Here is a 19,150-nt window from a genome sequence, read left to right as displayed (position 1 = left end):
TGTTCTGAATTGACGAGCATTTAAATTGAACTTGATTTAACAAGTTGGCTATGCCATTGCGCCATATCTGGGTTCTAATTTTGTCGTTTACAATTCCGAGATGTATTTTTCATCAGTGTCATTAACATCATACTAAATTTTAAGAGGGGGGTGTTTAGTTTTTGTTTTTGTTTGTGTTTTTTGTTTTTTCGTTTGATTGGTTTTTGTTTTTGTTTTTTTTCTATTTTTTTTTTTTTGGGGGGGGGGGGATGGTAGGGTATTCCCTAGATTATACTAAAAAGCTACCAAAATATATATCAGTGTGGAGGAATAATCTTAATTGGCATATAATTAGATTGTTCGCATGAAATGGGCACGTACTTAGCATTAAGTGAGTCATTTTTGGTCATCGCGTCCCTTGTTTTGTGGCTGTATAATCTTTATTCGAGTTTTTCTGATCTCTTGAACCACTGTGTAACCAGTGTCATTAAAAACAGTTATTTGATGCATTTTAAGTTTTTGAAGAAAGAATTCCGTGACCCAAAACCGTTGGGCTCTAATTTTTAGCGTTTTTTTTTGCTATACTTACTATCTCAACTTTTATCCCGATCTACCTTAAAATAATGATAACTACGCTTATTTGACTTTATGAGCTGATGTATTTGACTTTAATTTTAATTTCTTCACTAAATTAAAAAAGATGCAGGATCATATCATGTGCATTTAATGATCAACGATACTTGACCTACGAATTAATTTTCAATAGGAAGAGTTTTTAAAAAAGTATGAAAAGTTTCATGTATATGGATTTTAAGATTTTTTATTCATGATTTATTTATTGTGACTGACTTAAGTGTCTGTTAGCTCTGATTTTTTTCTGGTACAAAATACTTTTGTCTCATTCAGATCTGATCCATTAGTTAAGCAAACATATAAGATAGATATAAGGATACTATTTGTAGTCAGAAGTTATTGTACATGACCAAAGAACAAACTTAAGGCTTTTGTTCACTAAAATTGATTTTTACTATAGCAATGTTTGGGGTATAACACGTACATGTATGTTGATTTTTCTAAAAGTTAACATTTAGGCCAAAAATATACAGTTCAATGAATTATCCAGACATTTTACACGTTTTTCATCTTCAATAGCCAAGAGTTTTCGGTCCACTTCGCTCCCCATAAACCCTTTGCAGATCTCAATACGAAAACTCGGTGATGCGGTGGTGCTATCTAGGGAGCAACTTGAGTTGTGCCCCTTGTATATTTACATTTTAATGGAATGAAAAACGGGTAATATATACCCGCTTCGGCGTAAATACAACTTGAAAACATGTTGACTTGCGAGAATAGGGACATAATTAACGGTGCTATTAGATAGAAATGAAGATATAAACTAGTGAAAGCAAGAGATGATTTATTTATAGTGTTTGTCAGTTTGTAAGGACTTGTAACGATATATAAATGCATTTCAGCAATAAAAACCAGGTATCGTTCTCGTAATTATTGTGGACGTTAGAATTTAAATAAAATACAGCCCATTTGACCGTTAAAAGCAATAAACATAAGCGGTGGCGTATATACTAACGGGATAGGCAACCTCTTCTTTCGCCATGTAAACATTTACTTCCCATGCTACGATCACATGAGCATAATCCAGTGAAATATATCGTTTTTTAAAGTGATCTGGTTAAACCATCCTTGTAGAGGTACTATACTTAGCACTTGTGCCTCAACTTGTGAAAAGCACCGAATGCTTTACCAAAGATCACGGTTTATTGCTTTGAAAGTTTATTTATAACCGCTTGTTCACAACGATGCGATTGGATTAGCTACTCGCAGCTGCAGCCAATCAATGAACGGATCTTGTCACCGAGTTTTCGTAATGAGATCTGCCAAGGGTTATGGGGAGCAAAGTGGACCGAAAACCCTTGGCTAGTGAAGATGCACGGTTTTAGATTGTTCTGGACATCATTTTGATTGAACTAATATTAGTTGGTTAATATTGCTACGACAATACATTTCTGTAATATCAAATAGGGTATGCCATAGCTGCAGATCTGTAGCCCACTACTATTAAAAAATTGGATGGACGACCAGAGAGCCATAGTGCCACCCATTGAAAAATTTTTAGTCATTAATCACAGGAAAGTGCGCTGTTTTTCGATTTATTCCCTCTTTATATCAATATATAACTAACCGTGTGTTCCTTTTTTATTTTTTTTTTTTTATTTATTATTTTTTCATATGCATACAATCATTTTAATGATATAATTCAAAGCCATTTTTGACTCATCCACTCACACATTCATGCTCACATTCACCCAGATTTGGTAGTGGTTGCTTGTTTAATAATGACAATAAGTTAATATTAATAGTAACCAAAGAAGAAACAAAAGATGAAAAATTATTGAATTGTATCAAATATATGTTTCCATACATGCCAGTAGTTGGTAAACTTTTTCATTTGAAATTTCTAACATGAAATATATTTTTCAACTTTGTAATTGTTATATAGATAAAACAACAGCCCTGATAAACTAGGCAGTATATGTTTTTTAAGACAACAAAATATATATTGTGTTGTATACAAAATTATAAAGTTTACAACTTTATTGTCTTTTGACAATGGGAGTTCACTGAATAAAATATTAATAACATTGAAACCAATGCGTATTCAAGTATATTGGTAAATATGCATGCTTAGGTTGCTCCAAATTGTTGGTATTTTTTCACAGCTTACAAACACATGTTGGATTGTCTCAACATCACATTCACAAAAGGAACAGCAATCAGAAGATACAACATTGATTTTTTTCAAATAATAGTTTACAGGAAGAATTCTATGAAGTAATCTGTACTGTAACCATTGAATATGTATATACATTTTTGTCAGGATTCAAAGTCCGGAAGTAGTCGAATAGACTTAAATCAGCCATAATTTCAAGTAATTTTTCTCTTGCCTTGGGGTTATTTATTGTATTATAGTTTTTTGTATCAATAACAGGATTTAACGCAAGATTAAAATCTCGAACTAGTATAAATTATACTCAATATCAAAACTTAGGACTTTCTGTGTTTGGACCATATATATTAATCAAAGTAACCATATTTCCCTCAATTATTAAGTCCAAGGCTATTAAATTTCCTGCTTTGTCCTTTCTTTCTTGATGAACTTTAAATTCGAAGTTATTTTTAAAAAATATAGAGACACCTCTTGCATTTGATTTGTAAGAGTTAAAGTAACATTTATAACCCCACATGGCTTCTACACATTGCTCAAATTCGGGAATAAAGTGTGTATCTTGAAAACATATGATAGAGTAACCCTTGGTTTTATAAAAATTTAAGACATCTTGACGTTTTGATAAAGTGGCCAACCCCTGACAATTAACTGTGACAATCTTTATAGAATCAACCATTTTCAAACGGAGAAAGATAAACAAATGTCATATATAAATGATCAAAAAGGAAAAATTGTAAGCAACCACTTGCCACTACCATATGCATCCAGTTATATTGGAGTTTAATTGGAAAAGAAAATGAAAAGCACTCTCGCACCCTGTCTCTCACCTGCCATACCAACTGTAAATAAACAAACATCAAACCCGAAGCGTCTATCGTTTTCAGATCCCGATCTTACAAAATGTTTTTGCGACTCCGCAATTAACAAAACTTACACACAAAAAAGTTAGCGCCGTTGCTTTAGTTTCTCGGTTATGTCATCCAGGATGTCGAATTTATGTATATTTCCCACGTTGTCCAACGCAAACACTTTGCCACTCTAATACCAGGTTGAATGTATCCTGGAATCATCCTTAAGATAACGGATCACCTTGGCATTCAGCGGAGTCAGACGATCATGCATGATGAAGTGTTTTTTCACTTTTTCGACCGAGCGGTTCTTTATAATCCGGATCTTTGTTTCGGTATCGCGGAATTTGGCGATTACTGGTCTGGGTGCGTCCCTACCCCCTCCTGGAACTCGGTGGATGGCTAAAATATCGGCTGGTGATAGGTCGACGTTCACCGTCTCCTTCACAGTATGTCCCGGAGATCTTCGTTCTGTGTTTCGTTCCATTGTAGAAATTTAATATTACTCTTCTGCGAGTATTATTGTGTCTGGTTTGCCAAAGTTAAAGCATTACCTGCCATGTATTGAAGGGAGTTCAAACTTTCCCTCATTTGTCTTATTGACTGAGCCTGAGCATTGAATTTTTCGCGTAAATTTTCTAGGTCAAGATTGAAACCATCTCATCTTTCTTTGATTTCTTTTTTGCATTCACTTGTTTCATTTTCAATTTTTTGTTCAAATTCTTTTTTCACTGCTGTTTTTATATCATTTGTAGTTTCTTCCTTGATTTCTTTCAAAATTGAATTTTTAACATCTGTAATGATTTCTTGTCTGAAATCTTTTTTCATTTCTTCTAAGAATGAGGTCATTATACTTTTTATTTCTGTCTTTATTTCAGTCCTTTTTACCATGTTTTCCCGGTGCGTCTTTTTACCCCAATGAACCCCAATGATACCACAATGAACCCCAATGATACCCCAATGAACCCCAATGATACCCCAATGAACTTTGAAATACCCAATGATACTAAGTATGTTCATAATTGATACACTTAATGAATTTTATGTAACAACATGTTACACAAATGAAATTTCAGCTACGTGCCGTTTTTTCACCGATTGGGCCATATCTTGTAATGGGAAATGATTAGAATTTTTTAAGCTAAAATTACACTTACAGTTAATGTTATAAGAAATCAAATAATAAATGTTTATTTAACAATTTTTGCGACTACCTTTTGACCAAGTTTCACTGATGTTTGAGTTGAAATACGAATATGGTACGAATATATTTACCAAGCAATAGAAATCTGACAACGACTTTACATTGAATTTTGACGTCAAGGCGGCGCAGCGAATATACTTCAAACTGGTTGAAATATCAGAAGAAGACCTTTTAAGGCCAAGCAATTGCTTAAACAAAAACTATACGATGACAAGGGATAGAGAGCGTCAGTTCGTCATATTTTTTTTACTGATGGTTTTACTAGAATTAAAACAAAGGGACTAAATATCAAGCATTTTTTACACGATAACTTTTGTCAACAGTTCTAAAATAATTGCATGTATGTACAAAATGACTGAAGGAGACATTTACAGTAATTTGACTTTCGTTTAAAAATAACCCGAAATTTTTTCCACAAAAATTCAAGAATGAGAGAAAATGTAAATGATGACATCTTGAAATGAAAACAAAAGATGAGAAATAAAGAACAAGTCTTCTTTCTGTTCGTTTGTATGGTGTTTAAAACACAGGAGCAATGAGAAGCGTTAAAATGACGTTGCAAAAAATTTGCAGAACTTGCGCCGAGTCACTGGTCCAAGGCACGTTGAACAGCTAACTAGGGATGATCTAATCATGCCGTAGACAGAAAACTTTTCACATCAATAAACTCTATCCTTATTTAGATTTTTGTGAAATGTCAAGGGTTAATCTTTGTTCCTAAACGAATAAGAGAAAATGTCTCAATAATTACTGAAAAACCCTCGTATGTGGGTCCGCTCATATATAAAGCACTGAAAATGGCTAGCGACACGAAAAATTGAAATTGTGAAAATTCGCGTTGTTAGCCATTTTCAGTGCTCTATATATTCAATTTACTGGCTTAGTATCTATACATAGACCCGACACGTTAAAGGTGCCTTGTGTTAATAATATTGGGGATATGTTTTGTATAATTTAATACATCTATACAATGTACTTTGATCATGTTTGGGTTTTTTTACGAAACATTGAGGTACTGCGAGCAAGCTCACAAATGAAAATATCAAAAGTCTTTCTCTAATGGAAAAGAATCGATATGTCTTTTTCTTAAAGTTATGTTGAACTAGCACAAATGACCAAAGCTACCATCAAGACATAATTACAGATCACAAACAATCTTTGAGTCAAATTTTAGCTTGAAAAATTCTAATCATTTCCCATTACAAGATATGGCCCAATCGGTGAAAAAACGGCACGTAGTTGAAATTTCATTTGTGTAACATGTTGTTACATAAAATTCATTAAGTGTATCAATTATGAATATACTTAGTATCATTTTGGTATTTCAAAGTTCATTGGGGTATCATTGGGGTTCATTGGGGTATCATTGGGGTTCATTGGGGTATCATTGGGGTTCATTGGGGTAAAAAGACGCACCCATGTTTTCCTGTATGTCAGAAAGGGTCTCGTGTATTGATTTTAGTTCACCTGATATACCTGTTGTTCCTGGTGGGGCCCCAAGCGGGGAGTCCATGTCTGAACTCTCTGTTCTTTTCTGTTTTTTGGACGCAGCTTTATCCGATACTATGGTGTTCCTCACTGAATCTGGAACTTTGTGCAAGCTTTTTTTCAGGGGTTTTATTTAGATTTTCAGATAGTTTTTTGTCCATTTTTTATCACACCTTTGTTTATTGTCCGCCATTGAGCGAGAACTCGCAATCGAGATTCACAATAGAAATTCTGGTGTTTATTAATATCACAAAAAACGAGTTAGACACAAAAAAAAATTTATTTGCATTACTGATTTTTTTAACTTAATGTTTCCTATTGTGAAACAATATATTTTTTCTTGTGAATATAAAAGTAACGCAAGTCCAAATAGATATGCATTAAAAATGTCATATCACAAAGCTTTTCACCGAAATATGTATGCTCATAAAAAAAGGTAAATATAAATATAATGAAAGCCAATGGTAGAAAATATGTGATAAACTGTCGTAGCTATGATTTAATTGTTTCTTGTTATTTTTGATTTTAATATATATATATTATTATATTTTTTTAATTCTATTTTGATCCTTTTTTTCTTCTCTTTTAAGCATTCTATTAAAAGAAGTACTCATCTGATGAATATGGTTTATATTTTTATGTATTAAACAATGTCCACGCATCTTAACTTTTACTACGTAAGAATTTTACATTATAAAATAAGTAACCATTTGAAGGTTTTCAAATATACTTGTATAGATTAGTTTTTTAGAAATGTTATGTACATGTATAAACATATATTGTTAAAGTTGGAAATTAAAAATCAATGTTCATTTTATGACTCCGGGGATCATGATTTAGATATAGGGATTACATAAATATGAAATGTTTAGAAGAAAAATATTGTACAATCTATAATGAATGATTTAAATCATCTACGTGTTATTTTTCTCACCCTGAAATGAAATGGTTCTATAAAGCATTCTCAAGAATAGTTTATCATCTCGATCAAGTCTCGATCAAGGCTCTATTTGTTCGGGGGGGGGGGGGGGGGAGGGAAATGCTAAAAGTTATTGCTGACATAAAACTAAATGTACGTATACAAAGGAAGATGGGCAAATTATCGCAGGTTATTACACTTGAGAATCAAGAATTCATAAATTTAAAACAAAAGATAAATCACATATTTACCAATTTTCTAAATACATGTACAGGGCCTCTTTTCATAAAGTTTACAACTTAACCTGTATCCAGCTTCCTACATTGTTCTCAAATCAAATCCGATCCATCCTCTGAAAGAAAAAAAGGGTTAGTTTTTTAGTAAATTTTGCATACAACCGACCAGCTACTTGTAGAGAGAAAGTAAATTGCCTTTTACTTCGTTTTGCTCTGTGTCCATTGCCGGTATAAAGTTCGTAAACCCTATCTGTGATTAGTAAATACAATTTTTTTACATTCAATGTCATTTATCTCTAAATATGGGTTAGCATGAAAGCGACTTGGTACAAAAAAGGGAGTCAACGTAGAAAAATCAACATCAGAAAATTTCTTGACTATCAATTTAAATGACACACGGAAAACTTGCGTACTTCAACTTCTAAAGCACAAAATAAAGTCCAACTTTTTCGTGGTTTCTGGCATGTCATCAAAATGTTTATATTGAATTTGAAAGAATTCGAACAACCATATCTTTGACCTATAATTATTGCATATTATATCAAAAATTAAGTGGCCTAATTAGTATAAACAAATCTAGAAAGCATGAGTAATTTTGCTAGAATATATACAACGTTGCTTGTTTAAGTTTTATGATTGAAAATGCTTGGATGGTAGATGATATTAATGTACTTTTATGATAATGGAATTGTGTAATCGTCTTTCAATGCGTCTGATTTGCAAAGCTTTGTTTTCCACTCCAGATACTGAAGTCTCTTCTCTGCTATTGCGTAGCGAGTTTCTGATTCAATTTCCAAAAACTTCTCAGCAATGGTATAATCTTCCGCTTTGCGGTAACTCAAACAATTACCATATTCATCGATAAAGCCCATTTGAATCCTTTTCCCATTAAGAAGTTCGAAATCAACATGGGCACAGAATTCAACAGCAACCTTAAGAAATCTCGTTAAACCGTACATTTCTCCTGTCAAGATGAAGTCTAGAAGCGTGCTAACTGTCAGTTGTGTGTTTGGTTTACACATATTAGTCATGAAATTTTCACATTCCGTCAATAGGTCGCACTGGTATTCGTGTGCTAATGGAAGAATCTGCAATACATTATCCTCTGAAAGAATAACACATTTCAACACGAATTAGTTTATTCAGATGATAGAACAATTGTATGATTTTTATCATAATATTTATCATTTTTACTTATTCCCTGGTAGTGTACTGTCAATCCAAACTTTGCATAAGTTATGTCTCTTGACTACCATCTTTTGGGGAAACCTATAGATTTCTGATAGTACATGCAGCCTTTGTAGTTTAGAGATTTGTAAATCTTGCCATTTAATATTTTTTAAAAAATTGCACCTTAAAACAATTTTAAAAAAAATTACAACTGAGCAAATGATTTAAGAAATATTTTTTTTAAAAGATGAAAAATAAGATGTTAAAAAGGTGATTAGTTTTTGGTTTTTGATTCTTTGAGCGTATTAGCTTTGTCTGATTGTTTTCCTTTTAAGTGGGTTGGGTGGTCGTGGCCATTTTTAGACTGTATTGATCTTCTTTAGAAGAAGAGCTCTGCATAAAGATATAGGAAAATTCTTAAATTTAAAAGATTTAATACATTTTTTCTTTACTATATACATGTAATAAGTTATAGCTAAAAAAAATCGTATCTTAAAATTTAAGATATATCTGACAGGTAATTTGTTGCAAATTTTAAGGTAGATTATACAGGTAAGTTGTTGACCACCGAGTCTCCTTAACAGTTTACTTTATGGAAAAAAATATTTCTTTTAACTTTAAACATCGATCAAATATTTCACAGGACAAGAAACCAGCACTCGGGAATTCCAGAGCTGTGTTAATTTTATATTTTTGGTGACTGTTCTGGTAACTGCTTTGTGAAAAGGGTTAATTTTTATTAATCTTCACATTTGAATGTCTTCAAGAATATATATAATTGATTATAAGAATTCTTATGTCACTCTTTAGTACATGTATATATTTTGTAATGGTTTAATTGTATATTACCAAAAGAAATTTAATCAATATTGAGTAGAAAGAATGTATATTAAATATTCATGGCCCTTATCAAAGATATAATCAAGCGATCATACGAAATTCTTATTGAATATATCCAAATTACACTAATATATTTCTTAACAAATCCATTAAAAAAAGATTTCCTTTTTTCTCTAAAATTGTGACTCGTTTATAAAAATGAATCTTTTTTTCACATCAGTAGAAATCGACATTTTCGATTATTTTTAAATATATACAATTAATAGTCAGCCAAGTTGGCTACAAAACATTCGCACCTACGCATTTTTTTTTTTGGCTCGGTAGTTTCTTTCTTCACATTTGTTAGATAACAATTTGAATACACATATAGTTGAATAACTAGCATTTTAAAGCCTAAATTTTGTCAATATTTCCAAATCAATTGAGAAAAAGTCATTTTATTGCTTAAGGAAAAAAAGCATGTTGTAAAGTTATTTTGAGTTAATATATATATATATATATATATATATATATATATATATATATATATATATATATATATATATATACATTACATTTTAAAAATATATTGTACCGTTATTTTAAGGCAGCAATTATAACTATTTTACAATTATAATCTAATTTCACACTCCTCAAATTGTGCGTTATTGAAATAAGTATAAAGTTGAACTTTTAAGGAGATATTTGAAAATAACAACATTTATATATCTTTTCATAATTATTGTTCTTTTAGGGAGGAGGCGTCTAAATCTTACTACACAACACCGGTTTTTCGAATTATTTAAAAAAAAAATGTTTTCATCTTCCATTGACTCTGTTTAAAGATTCACTCAGAATATGAGGACAAATTTAATAAGTTTGTTTATTTTTATGACATGTATATTCTAACGCGGGAACGATGCTTTTTCAGCAATTGATGGAAATCTAACATCATAATGATACTTTTTTTTTTAAATTATTCTATGGGTACTTATACATGTGAAGAATGCCTTAACATCACAAAATCTTTCACGTGTGGTCACAAAAATATTTGACTGCATTTATGCATATCTGGGGAGAAATTTGTTTGACTACCGCGTTGGGATGGGATACTAAACATGAATTGATTTCTCTCATTTTTTTTCTCGCAGGTGACAGTAGTTTGGAGTGAATAAAACATTAAAATTAAAAGTAATTATTCATGTTTTGGGTTTTTTTTCTTTTTCTTTTTTTTTGGGGGGGGGGGGTAACATTATTACTTATTAGGTTAGTTACTGACACACTACGGAAATATATTGGGTTGATCAATCTCATAGATTGTTTTGTTTTCCCAAGGACTATCTAGTGATACATTTACTCGCAAGAAGTGTTGATCACATAATTAAATTCCACACATTTTTATTTTTTCAACAGTAAATAAAGTTCAACAATCTTTATATCAGTAACAAACAGTTTTTCAACAATAAAATATTTTAAACATTTAATAATAAACAATTAAAACCACTCCAATCTCTGCATTTTTTTCTGAACTATTTTGTGTTAACGTTGATGTTACCGATATTCACGGTGCAGTTACTGAAGCATATTGGTCTGAATGGTCGTTTCTCTTCAACTGGACTCTGCGTTTCAAAATCTGCGAAAAGTTGATCAATTTGCCACCCGCTAAGATCGCATTCCACTATTTGATTTTCACAAACCGTTGATGAAGATGATGAATTAGCCATAATAGCATGCCTCTTGGTACTTGGTAACATTGGCAAGCTGGATGTTGGTGCAAGATTTTCGCTGATAGACTCACCCATCTGAATTTTTTCTGCATCACTAACTCGCTGATAGACACCCAGGCACTGTACGGACTTGTGTCCAGTGACAGACATTACTTGTGAGGGTCCATACATACACTTGGACAGAATGGATGCTCCAGTTGCTCTTATGGAATGGTTTGTATATACTTTTGACAAGTTAATAGCCTTGCTCAAGGAGCTGAGAAAACTCCTCAATTTCTTTTCACCAACAGGGACATTACAAAACCACACTGCATCAGATTCGAGAAAACTCTCTTTTGGTCGCTGCCATAGCCTGTAAAAGGGAACATTTCTAACTCAAAACAAGATACACATAAATTTTCAGTCATAAAATTTAATATATTTTGTGTCAATCAAAATTACCTGTCACATTCTGGATGGAGCTTTGATTAGTACATCCCGATGGACAAAACTGGACAGTAGATTGATCCTACCAATAAAGATAACAAATACATATAAATATTGATAGATTTTTAAATAAGAATTTATAAGTATGATAAGATTTTCTCTATGACTCAATTCTTTTAAAAAATAGAGTAGACACAGTTAAAAGCAAAACAAACCTTTAATTTCTGGCATAATTTCAGAAGAAGTTTCTTTGTCCAAACGATGGATTTTAGTTAATTCATCAACGACTTTTTGCACGACTTTTCGACCAGTGTCCTCGTCAGTTTCAACTCGGAACATAATTTTGGTCATGTTATGCATGTTTTCATTCCCCCGCCTGCAGAAAAACATTCGGATGTCAAACTGCACTTTATTGAAGAGACCCTGTGGTGTATTGATAGACAGATGCATACTTGTATACAATGATTTCAAGTCGGTGTCTGAGATAATAGAATGGTGAACCACGTCTCCCTTCCCCATTCTTTTGGCTTCGGCTAAAACAGCCTTAAAACAAGTGTTGCTATCGGTAAACGAGGAATCCTTCACTATATCCACTTTTCTGTTGAAGGGGGGTGACTTCAAATATCTGTTTATGCCATGGCGAATTGTCTCCAGGGAATTTACTTTGTAATGTGACCCATCTTCTCTACGTAGATCCATGTAGAAATGGCCTAGCATCTCGTCTAATTTCACGTTGTCAAAGTCTTGAAAGTTCTCATTTTCGCCTTTTACTTTCAAGTATTCCTTAAAAACTTTAGCCGCTCCTTTGTTTACCTGTACAGTTTTGCTACTGTTCAATTTTAATCGCTTTTCCTGTTTTTCCTCTGCAGTGCTTAGCACAAATCTGGATGCCATTCTACACGAACGCAGCAGACACAACAATATGTGACGTCAATTCAAAGGGCAACTACTCTAATTTAAAAATAATTCCAAAGGGCAACAACTCAAAATATATTAAGAACTTACGGAACTCGGTTTCTGTATTAAATAATATGAAATGTCGAGATGAGTAGGCGAAGCGGCGGCCAATGACGGCCATATTGCCTACTATTAATCCTCACGGAGCCTACATAGAGATATATGAGGCAATCACGTGCCATGTTTAAACCAATGAAAATGTGACATTTCAGTCCGAGGGAAAACAAAAAAGTTTATCAAATCGTTAATTGAAATATTGAGCCTATAAAGTCGGTAAGTTGTTAAACATACCCTTTGATTTTAAATTAAAAACTCATCTATACATTTGAACTATACATAAGTGGTGTTTATAAAGCCTTTGTGGTAAGGAAATTAGTATGTGTTATATTGGTTATCAACCGGTTTCATGCGACGTGCTATACTTTTAAACCAATGACGTGTAGCGGAATTGTTCAGAGGGAATTCCCAAAATATTTACAAATATCGGAAGTACGTCATTATATTTTTATTGATGACTAAATGCTGAGTAAAAATGCGTTTGTAACTTTTAATGTCAGAATGATACTTCTAGACTATAAATTGTATTTCAATATAGACCAACACTTTTTTCTAGCCCTTGTTTAGGACAAATTAAAAAGGAAAAATGATTTAATCCTAAACAGGTACAGAGCTATTTATTGCATTTAATTTTTTTAAACATTTGCAGTATTTTCAGGTCTCTAGCTAGTGAGCATTTTTCGTCCCGTTCTGCAATTTCATTTTATATAAAGTAAAATCTTTAAAAGGAATTTCGTTGAGGAACATTTAAGCTACATATATATATTTGCTGTGCCTGCTCAATAAGATATGGGTTATTGATTCCAGACTTAGAACTGATCAAAAACATGACATAGCATTAAAGTGAAATATCTTCGTTTACTACATTATGCAATCACTTTACACAGACAATGAAGCATCTTAAATAAAAAAAAAATGTTAAGTTAGATGAAAGTATATCACTGAAATAGATACCAAGGAACTGAATAAAATTTACTTTCCTCCTAAACATCCTTTTCAAAGTTTCATCTTTCTATGCCAAAAGCGTAAACCAATTGAAAAAGTTGTTTCAAAATAATTTGACATTGTTATATGCCTGCTCTTTCGTTATAAAATGCATATCTGGGTTTTTTTTTGGTTTATTTAATTTATTGTTTACCTGTTATAGATTGTTTCTTCATAGGATGAAAAAATTTCAGAAACTCCACAACATCTGCTGCCTTTTTTCCTTGTAAAACAATCTCCTTTGCCGTTCTTTCCTTGAAGTGGCCGTTAAACATGGCATTGAATACAGGTGAGTTTCCAGAAAGGGTCGCCTTATTTACGTGGATACGTTGATCCTCTACTATAAAAGTTACATTGCTGACTGGGAAGCCTAGGTTTATAGATCGTTTTGTAGTTCTTTTTGTCTGCATATCGCTAGCATAATTCTGTAAATGTAACATTATGATCATGATCACCTTTAACAACAAACAACTCCAACTTGAAGATAGTTTACAGAGAAAGTTTGCATTGTATAAGTTTTGGAGTATTGTGCCTTAGACTTTAAATAGTCTTTGTTAGAATCATATGCATTAAATTATATTAAACATCTAATCATTTTGATACATTTTCATCCCTAAAGGATCCTTTATTAGATTTACTACTTATTATATATATTGTTTATCAAGAATGTTGAAATCAACACAAACATGGAAGTCATGCTCGTTTATCATATCCATAACATCGTTTGAATTACTTACCTCTTGTTATATTATATGTACATTTACTTACGCAATAGTATTTAATACTCAAATCGAACAATAAAATTATCCTCACTAGGATTTTGAAACCTTAATTTCCTCGTTTTATTTTTTGAGTTATGCTGTCGTTTCTGACACCGCCCATGCAGCATAACACAATGCACTTTGTGTCACGGTATAACTAAAAATACCATCAGTTGTACTTTCGGTTTCAGAAGTCGTTTCAAAGAAATTCATTAGGGTACTCAGTATCTCAAATAATAAAAAAAATATGTAAAAAAAAAAATAATAACATTAAGATGCCAAAATAATGGATTGGCTACTAATACTTAAGTGGTTCTTGTCTTTTGATATTGTTTGTTTTGATCAATGTCATATCATTCTCAATTTTTTTACTGCAATTTCCCCGTTGTGGTTGAAATGCTTGAAAACAAGACGGGCGGGCCCTTCCCTGTCAAATATTGACAAGAAAACTGTTAAAGCTGAGCGTTTGGTTTACCTATGTTATTTAGCCGTGGAATATTAAATCGATTCCCTCAACAAACAAGACAGTTGATGTTTGTGCTAACATGTTTAGTTGCAATTAGGATAAGCGAGTGGATGCCATTCTTCTTCTTTTTATTATACTACCCTCCACTTATTATACAATTTTGCAAATAAACATTAGTAGTTAGTTTATGGTGATTAACAATTGAAACTTTTTAATATGATTTTTTAAAACCGGATTGACCTTCTTGTATCCGTTGCCATATGTCGCCATGCAACGTCTGTAGTGCGGTTTTTTGTTTTTTGTTTTTTTTGTTTTTTGTTTTTTTTTATTGGGTTTTTCATTTCACAACATATGTACATATGTATCATAATAATGATTGTAACATTTTTATAAACATATTACATAGTCTTTATACTATTTCTACTTAATAGTACAGTTTTGTATATTTCATATGAAGTGAAGCTGATTTTGAGAGAGAGAGAGAGAGAGAGAGAGAGAGAGAGAGAGAGAGAGAGAGAGAGAGAGATTATGCAGGTGGATTACAATACAAGTATAGACTATGCTATACTGAAAACAAATGAAATGGTATGAGGGTTCACATCGATCAAAAAAACAAAAAACAGAAAAATTAAACTTATCTCTATAACTACAATTTTTCACAGATATTCTGCCAGTGGCTTTCGTATTCCTTATAATTACATCTTTTCAACAGCAAATATTTTTCAGTTAAGATTCTTTCTGTTATGACCTTTTTCAAGGCATGTATATTTGGTATCGGATTACTTTTATATTTACATGAAAAAATATATTGCTTCACAATAAGAGCTATCAGGTTAAAAAATTTATAACTTTCTTTATTTCTGTATTTTCCAAAAAGAACTGATTGAATATCAGATGTAATCGAGATTTCAAACTGTGTAAAAATCCACTCTTCAACATCACACCACAATTCTTTTACTATATTACATTCATAAAATAAATGACCAATACTTTCTTCATCTTTTTTACAAAAGGTGCAAACAGCAGATTCTGCTTTTTTTATATTAAAAAGATATTTATTTGTAGGGACAATCCTATGAAGTATTTGATATTGCAGCCAATGTAGTTTTGATTCCTGTGTACACTTAAAAGGGAGTTCAAAAATTCTACTCCAAGAAGTTTGTGAATAGTTATAACCCTTTTCTCTCCATTTTGATATCGATGTACATATTTCTCTTTTTTTGTCTAATAGTATGTTGTACATGGGTTTACAACCTTTACAAGTATTAATAAACAATAGAATATGATTAGGGACAATTGGTCCATATTGTAATGTGTTCTGTAGGTTTGGTAAGTGTATATCTTGTGTATGTAGTCTGGTTGTAACTGCAGTTCTTAAACTTGCATACTCTATGAAATTTGTCTTTGGATTAATGTGATTCAATTCATCAAAGTTTCTAAACGTTCCATCTATATTAAGCAGATCACTAACAAAACTAGTAGACTAATTGTTCTCGAACAATTAGAGGTCTTTCCACCTCATTATTTTTTATGTTTAAAATAAGATTGCTTCAATAGAATAAAGTATTTTTTCTGCGTTACTTTATAAAAAAAAAGTGTCAAACGATTAAGTTTGCAATTTTTTATTGCTTGACCTAGACCTTTGAACTTGATGTCATTTTGATCTGACAAGGTAGACCCTTCAATACCAAGTGGTCCGATGTATTTATAATTATTGATTCAAAAGTTATTTGTGTATTTATTGAATCATCGAAACTTTCAGGGGCAATAACTGCTAGAAAGGGACTTTAGACCCTTTTGGTATGATAGATTGAAGGAGCGTCTAAGTGTACTGAATACATTAGTAAACGTTTCAAGTCTCTATCTCTGACGGTTAATGAGGAGTAGCGATAACAAGCATTTTGTACAATAGGGGCAGTAACTCTGTAATTGTTACATGGTAAGGGTCAGAGGGCTATATTTTAAAATGTCTTAGAATGTCCTACTACATCCATGAAAACGTTTTTCTCTACCACCCTAAACAAAAGAGATCTAAAAACTCATTAATTAGGAGATTTCGAAATGACCTTGACCTTTGACCTTTATGTCATTTTGCTCGGCCAAGGTAGACGCTTTCATCCCAAGTGATCCAAAGTCTCTATAATAAGTAATAAAAAAGTTTGAAGTGATTTTATGGAAATTTAAATACTTTCAGGGGCAATAACAACTAGATGGGGGCCTCAGATCCTTTCGGTATGAATAGATTGAAGAACCCTCTATGTGTACTGAAGACATTGGTAAAAGTTTCAAGTCTCTATTTCTTATGGTTTCAGAGGAGTAGCGATAACAAACATTTCGTACAATAGGGGCAATAACTCTGTAATTATTCAAAGGTATGAGCCGAGAGGCTATATTTTAAAATGTCTTAAGATGTCCTACTAAATCCATGAAAAAGTTTTTCTCTACCACCCTTAACAAAAGAGATCTAAAAACTCATTAATTAACAGATTGCCAAATGACCTTGACCTTTGACCTTTTTGTCATTTTGTTCGGCCAAGGTAGACGCTTCCATACCAAGTGGTCCGAAGTCTCCATGATAAATAATAAAAAAGTTGGAAGTGGTTTTATGGAAATTCAAATACTTTCAGGGGCAATAACTGATAGAAGGGGGTCTCGGATCCTTTAAGTATTAGTAGATTGAAGAACTCTCTAAGTGTACTGAAGACATTGGTAAAAGTACCAAGTCTCTATCTCTTATGGTTTCAGAGGAGTAGCGATAACAAGCTTTTTGTATACAAGGGCAATAACTTAGTAAGTTCTGGGAGTTATCAATCAAAGGGTCATTTGGTACCATAACTTTTAATGGTCAATAACATAAAGAAAAAATTGTTTCAATATCTCTAGAAATAAAAAAGCTGTCCCTGGAAAAAAAGAGAAGAAAAAAAACTAGTTAAACTTGCATACTCTATGAAATTTGTCTTTGGATTAATGTGATTCAATTCATCAAAGTTTCTAAACGTTCCATCTATATTAAGCAGATCACTAACAAAACTAGTAGACTAATTGTTCTCGAACAATTAGAGGTCTTTCCACCTCATTGTTTTTTATGTTTGAAATAAGATTGCTTCAATAGAATAAAGTATTTTTTCTGCTTTACTTCATATAAAAGTGTCAAACGATTAAGTTTGCAAATGTTTATTGCTTGACCTTGACCTTTGACCTTTATGTCATTTTGATCTGACAAGGTAGACGCTTCAATACCAAGTGATCCGATGTATCTATGATTATTGATTCAAAAGTTATTTGTGTTTTTATTCAATGTTCGAAACTTTCAGGGGCAATAACTGCTAGAAAGGGACTTTGGACCCTTTCAGTATCAATAGATTGAAGGAGCTTCTAAGTGTACTGAATACATTAGTAAAAGTTTCAAGTCTCTATTTCTAACGGTCAATGAGGAGTAGCGATAACAAGCATTTTGTACAATAGGGGCAATAACTCTATAATTGTAATATGGAAAGGGTCAAAGGATTATATTTTGAAATGTCTTAAGATGTCCTACAACATCCATGAAAAAGTTTTTCTCTACCACCCTAAACAAAAGAGATACAAAAACTTATTAATTAAGACATTTCCAAATGACCTTGACTTTTGACTTTTATGTCATTTTGTTCGGCCAAGATAGACGCTTCCATCCCAAGTGGTCCGAAGTCTCTATGATAAGTAATAAAAAAGTTGAAAGTGATTTTATAGAAACGTAAATACTTTCAGGGGCAATAACTACTAGAAGGGGTCTCAGATCCTTTCGGTATGAATAAATTGGAGAATCCTCTAAGTGTACTGAAGACATTGGTAAAAGTTCCAAGTTTCTATCTCTTATGGTTTCAGAGGAGTAGCGATAACAAGCTATTCGTAAATAGGGGTAATAACTCTGTAACTATTTAAAGGAAGGAGCCAAGGGGCTATATTTTAAAAAGTCTCCAGATGTCCTACTACATCCATGAAAAAGTTTTTCTTTACCACCCTAAACAAAAGAGATCTAAAAACTCATTAATTAATGGATTTCCAGACGACCTTGACCTTTGACCTTTATGTTATTTTGTTCGGCCAAGAAGTGATTTTATAGAAATGTAAATACTTTCAGGGGCAATAACTACTAGAAAGGGGCCTCAAATCCTTTCGGTATGAATAGATTGGAGAACCCTCTAAGTGTACTGAAGACATTGGTAAAAGTTCCAAGTTTCTATCTCTTATGGTTTCAGAGGAGTAGCGATAACAAGCTTTTCGTACTCAAGGGCAATAACTTTGTAACTTCTGGGAGTTATCAAGCAAAGGGTCATTTGGTACCATAACTTTTAATGGCCAATAACATAGAGAAAATTGTTTC

At 32.3% G+C, this 19,150-nt stretch overlaps 1 protein-coding gene across 9 annotated transcripts in view; it reads right to left on the bottom strand.

The window, feature by feature from the left end:
• Positions 1 to 4,699: 4,699 nt before the first annotated feature.
• Positions 4,700 to 19,150, bottom strand: part of LOC105332256 (uncharacterized protein KIAA1958) — a 23,775-nt gene continuing 9,324 nt past the window's right edge. The window contains exons 1-5 of one of the 9 annotated variants that reach the window (XM_034453242.2): positions 14,329 to 14,486; positions 13,715 to 13,985; positions 11,778 to 12,457; positions 11,578 to 11,644; positions 10,757 to 11,488 (exon numbers count right to left, since the gene is read on the bottom strand). In XM_034453242.2, the coding sequence (XP_034309133.2) occupies positions 11,604 to 11,644; positions 11,778 to 12,456 (720 nt within the window). In that variant the 5' untranslated portion in view covers position 12,457; positions 13,715 to 13,985; positions 14,329 to 14,486 and the 3' untranslated portion in view covers positions 10,757 to 11,488; positions 11,578 to 11,603. The other 8 variants (XR_010710237.1, XM_034453243.2, XM_034453248.2 and 5 more) reach the window with 8 other exon arrangements.

The sequence above is a fragment of the Magallana gigas genome, chromosome 10 (assembly GCF_963853765.1).
Source record: "Magallana gigas chromosome 10, xbMagGiga1.1, whole genome shotgun sequence".
NCBI lineage: Eukaryota > Metazoa > Mollusca > Bivalvia > Ostreida > Ostreidae > Magallana > Magallana gigas.
Note: the sequence above shows the minus strand (reverse complement) of the source record. Positions and strands in the feature narration are given on the sequence as shown.